Raw genomic sequence first — 5,329 nt, 5'->3', positions numbered from 1 at the left:
AATAAATAAATAAATAAATAAATAAATAAATAAATCATTTAAAAAAAAAGGAAGTTAATAAGAGGACCCCCCCCATCCTGTACATATGGTAGACAATGGGAAGACAAATGAGCAGTGGGGCCATATACTGAAGCCAAGCGATGAGATCTTTTTTGTTGTTGTACTTCAAGACAAAGTTTCTCTGAGTAAAAGCCCTGGCTGACCTGAAACTCCTTTTGTAGACCTGGCTGTCCTCAGACTCAGCTATCCATCTGCCTCCTCCTCCTCCTCCCTCCTGTGTGCTAGGATCACAAAGATGTATGCTACCTCACCTAGCTTCCAATCAGCTCCTTTTTTTTTTTAAGATTTTATTTTTACGTATGTATGTATGTATGTATGTATATTAGTGTGTGCACATGCATGCTGTGACCAGAAAATGGTGCTGGATGCCCTGAAGCTGGAGTTATGGACAGGTTTTTGAGCCACTTGACACAGAGGCTGGAAATCAAACTCCAGTTCTAAGAGCAGCAAGCAAGTCCTCCTTAAAGGAGGCGTCTCTCCAGCCCCACTATTGGCGCCTACCCTTACCCTCTGGGCACAGACAAGAGGTGTTCTATTTTCTCACTTGTTTTGCCTTTGCGGAGTTGTGTATTTATTCTTGGGACCGGCCCAGAGTTTGATCCTCAGAAACACAACAGTACCCTGTCCCCCGCATGGAGCTCCTCATTCTGATTCGGTTCTCTCCTCAAGTATCAGCGACATAAGACTGGGAGACTTCATTGTAAACGTCCACAGGACCCGCATCTTCACTTTATGACATTATTTACCAACAGTGTCTACATTATCCATGCAAGTATTAAGGTATCTTATAAATACATCAATACCAGTTGAAGAGATGACTCAGTGGTTAAGAGTACTGACTGTTAGCTGGGCATGGGGGCACACGCCTTTAATCCCAGCACTTGGGAGGCAGAGGCAGGCAGATTTCTGAGTTCAAGGCCAGCCTGGTCTACTGAGTGAGTTCCAGGACAGCCAGGACTACACAGAGAAACCCTGTCTCGAAACCCCCCCCCCAAAAAAAAAAAGAGTACTGTTCTTCCACAGGTCCAGAGTTCAAATCCCAGCAACCCCATGGTGGCTCACAACCTGCCCTCTCCTGGTATGTTTGATACACTACAGTGTATCTATTTATAATAAATCTTTGGGCCAGAACCAGCAAGGTTCTTTATAGACCAGACCAGCCTCGAACTCAGAAATCCGCCTGCCTCTCGAGTGCTGGGACTAAAGGTGTGCGCCACCACGTCCAGCTTTTTTTAAGAGACAGAGGCTCATTATATTGTCCAGGCTGTGAATGGTTTCCTGCCTCTGAGTCCTGGGTGCACCCCACCGCCAACTAACTTCATTATTTTCACAGAAACAGGCTTACCTTGTAGTCAGAGACATCAGGAGAGTAGTCGGATGTGAGTTCCAAAAGCTGAAACAGAAGAAAAGCCCTTCAGTCTCCTAGGACTCCTCTTTCCTACCCCAAGAACTTGGCAGTGCAGAGGTGGCCATTCCCACCCAACCGAGGCCCCACCATGACTCCTGACAACTGCAGACAGTAGCCTTTGTCAACATTACTTAATGAGATTCACTAAGGAAGCAGGGGAAGGGGGTAACCTTGTTTTTGTTATGGTCAGTGCTGTTTTAAAATATACCTTAAATGCAATCTTTTCTCCGACTTGAGGGGCAGCTGCCAACAGTGGTAATAGACTATAGTCCTTCTTGGGGGGCTCTACTGGATTCTGGAAAACAGACATGTGCCTTCATTACCGGCGAGGAGATAAGAGCCCACGCCATGCCACAGGGTTGAGAAAAGCTGCTTGGGGAAGGGAGGAGGGCGGCTCACGAACACTGACAGGCTTACCTGGATCACCATAGATGAGTTGGTTAGGATATCGTTTAACTGTCTCTGCTTCTGACTCTCAGAGCTTCTATTAAAGACACAGGAGACAGCTTGCCCTCGGCCTCGGCCTCGGCCCCGAACACCCCGGCCCCTCAGTCCCTTCCCAAACAAGAAGTCCTCTCCTCGCCCCCATCCTCTTCCCAAACTGGTGGGGACTGACACACTGGGAGGACCAGGAGCTTGTCTGCCTCTGTTTGAGTCAGAAGGCTTCCATCCCATGATACCCGGAGTCTCCAATGACAGCTCTGGACCGGAACACCCTTGCCCTACAAAGAGGCCAGTTGGCTTTAAGAAGCCAGATGCACCCTCGAGCACGTTCTTGGATACCAGGAACTGGTCTTCCGACTCTGAACTGGAGTCTGAACTGGATGACGAGGTTCTGGAGGCCTTGCCCTTGCCCGAGCTGAAGGTAAAGTCAGGCTTGGAGGCCTGTCTGTTGGCAGCCGCAGTCTTGGTAGCGGGTGCATCTTTCAACAGTTCGGCTGACAGTTTCTCTGAAAAGGTGACCTCCTGCATCAGGACACTGCAGTGGCCATCGCTGACTGACTCTGGGCAGGACTCGGACTCTGACAGGTGGCTCGAGCTACCTTTTGGCCCCATGCTGCTCCTCCTCCGGGCTTTAGCAAGGCTCCTTCTGGTGGAGGCCCCCTCCTTAGGTGTCTGTTGTTTGGGAGACTTGGAGGCCCTGGCCTGCTTCTTCTGCTCACATTTCTCCTTCCTTTTTGAAGACTTCTGTTTGGTTTCTTCCTCGTCCTCCTCGGCTGGGCTGCCCGTCACTTTGCTTTTTTTCTTGCTCTTTGTCCGCCCCATCTCATCCGGGAAGAGTTTGGTTGCCTTCTCATTATGGCCGCTGTCCTCCTGCCTCTTGCAGTGTTTCTTCGAACACTTGTATCCCCGGTCTGTTCCCTCATCCTCCATCAACTTAAAAGCCCGCTTCTTCGCTCTCCGGCATGGGAAGCTAGAGTCGTCACCATTGCTTACTATCAGATTCTCAGGGAGTCCTTGGTCTTCTAACTTGACCCTGTTAACAGGAAGAGGAGAGAAGGCGCAGGTGAACCACTCGTAAGCACAGGCCCGGCGTGCACTGGTGCAGTGCCAAGACTGTCACACAGCTAAGGATGGAAGACTCCAGAAAATCACCCACACCACACAGCTCGTTCTTTCACGTGGCTGCTTTGTGTTATCCTTGTTGTTCTGAGACGGGGGCTCGCTATGTCACCTTAGGTGGCCTGGAACTCACTGTGGAGACCAGGCTGGCCTCTGACTCACAGACATCCACAGTCTCTTCTTCCTGAGGGCTGGGATTAAAGGTGCGTATCATCATGCCTGGCTTACTGTGGCTAGTTTTATTAACTTAATGTATACTGGGGCCCATGTGTTTTTCTCTAACTTATACATTAACCACAAACTAGGTTATCTTTCATTTCTGAGGTCCCAAAATACACTCAAACAGGTAACTTGCCAAGACCCACAGCTGATAGATTAGTAACAGCAACAATAGTCTGACCTTGGTTTGCCTAACTTCAAAACTCACAAGCTTTTTTTTTTTTCTAACAATATAAATTTTTAAAAATTGAGAATTTCATACATACAAAATGTATTTCAGTCACACAAACAAACACCAGCTTCCATCTTCTCTCAGACGCCCCAACTTCAGGCCTTTTTTCTTAACTCCCAATCGTCTCCCCAAAAGGCGAACATATTAACTGTCCGGCTTTGTGTTAGAATGAGTAACGACATACAATGAATCTGAGTATTAAGTAGGGAAAATGTGCTGCACATATACATAATGGAATGTTACTCAGCTGTAAAGGTATACAGTTTCCATTAGTATGGAGGGCAGCATGCTGTAGGGAGACAAATGCCACACATGTTCACTTATATGAAGACTTAAAAAGAAAGGATCACAAGAAGCGGAAAATAGGTAATAGTTATCAGAACCTAAGGAGGTTGTGGGAGGTAAGACTCTCTCGGACACTCTGATAGACTAAATTCTAATGGTCCCCTCTAGTATAGCACAGTGGTAGTGGACAATAATTAACTGTTCTCAAAGAGCTACACAAGAGGCTTTTCTCTTTCTTTCTTTCTCCCTTTTTTTCTTCCTTCTTTGGAAGATACCGGTAGCTTCAGCTGGCTTGAATTCAGTGATCAACCTGTCTCTGCTAGCCAAGTGCGAAGATGAAAGGTGAGTCTGAGAAAGGGCTTTCGGGGCTAGAGAGATGGCTCAGCAGTTAACAGCACTGACTACTCTGCCAAAGGTCCTGAGTTCAAATCCCAGCAACCACATGGTGACTCACAATCACCTGTAAAGAGACCTGATGCCCTCGTCTGGTGTGTCTGAAAACAGCGACAGTGTACTCACATACATAAAATAAATAAATCTTAAAAGAAAAGAAAAGAAAAGAAAAGAAAAGAAAAGAAAAGAAAAGAAAAGAAAAGAGCTGGGCGTGGTGGCGCACGCCTTTAATCCCAGCACTCAAGAGGCAGAGGCAGGTGGATTTCTGAGTTCGAGGCCAGCCTGGTCTACAAAGTGAGTTCCAGGACAGCCAGGGCTGTACAGAGAAACCCTGCCTCGAAGAAAAAAAAAAAAAAGAAAGAAAGAAAGAAAGGAAAAGAAAAGAAAAGAAAGTGCTTTCACTGTCCCCAAATAAAAACAGTACGAAGAGCTGAGCAGTGGTGGCGCACGCCTTTAATCCCAGCACTTGGGAGGCAGAGGCAGGCAGATTTCTGAGTTCGAGGCTAGCCTGGTCTACAAAGTGAGTTCCAGAACAGCCAGGGCTATATAGAGAAACCCTGTCTCAAAAAACCAAAACAGGGGCTGGTGAGATAGCTCAGCGGGTAAGGGCACTGACTGCTCTTCCGAAGGTCTTGAGTTCAAATCCCAGCAACCACATGGTGGCTCACAGCTACCCATAATGGGATCTGACGCACTCTTCTGGTGTGTCTGAAGTCAGCTACAGTGTACTTATGTATAATAATAAATAAATCTTTGGGCCAGAGAGAGCAGGGCCGACCAGAGCAAGCATAGGTCCTAAAATTCAACTCCCAACAACCACATGAAGGCTCACAACCATCTGTACAGCTACAGTGTGCTCACATACATTAAATAAATAAATAATCTTTAAAAAACAAAACAAAACAACAACAACAATAAAACCCCCCAAAAACCAAAACAAAAAAAACTAGTATAAGGAGACAGATATGTCAATCAATTCTGATCATCACCATGTATGTATATGTATATGTATATGTGTGTGTATATGTGTGTATGTATATATATATATATATATATATATGTATGTATATATATATATCCTAAAGTGACACACTGTACCCTACAAATATGTATAATAACTATATGCAGACATATATACATACATACATACAATGAATCTGTCAGGGGAA

General features: G+C 46.0%; 1 protein-coding gene across 1 annotated transcript in view; it reads right to left on the bottom strand.

Moving 5' to 3' along the window:
- Coil (coilin) overlaps positions 1 to 5,329 on the bottom strand; it is a 19,051-nt gene that overhangs the window by 10,907 nt on the left and 2,815 nt on the right. The window contains exons 2-4 of the mRNA XM_029546135.1: positions 1,886 to 2,945; positions 1,677 to 1,763; positions 1,406 to 1,453 (exon numbers count right to left, since the gene is read on the bottom strand). Coding sequence (XP_029401995.1) covers positions 1,406 to 1,453; positions 1,677 to 1,763; positions 1,886 to 2,945 — 1,195 coding nt within the window. The remainder of the gene's footprint in view (positions 1 to 1,405; positions 1,454 to 1,676; positions 1,764 to 1,885; positions 2,946 to 5,329) is intronic.

Source organism: Mus pahari, chromosome 14 (genome assembly GCF_900095145.1).
Source record: "Mus pahari chromosome 14, PAHARI_EIJ_v1.1, whole genome shotgun sequence".
NCBI lineage: Eukaryota > Metazoa > Chordata > Mammalia > Rodentia > Muridae > Mus > Mus pahari.
Note: the sequence above shows the minus strand (reverse complement) of the source record. Positions and strands in the feature narration are given on the sequence as shown.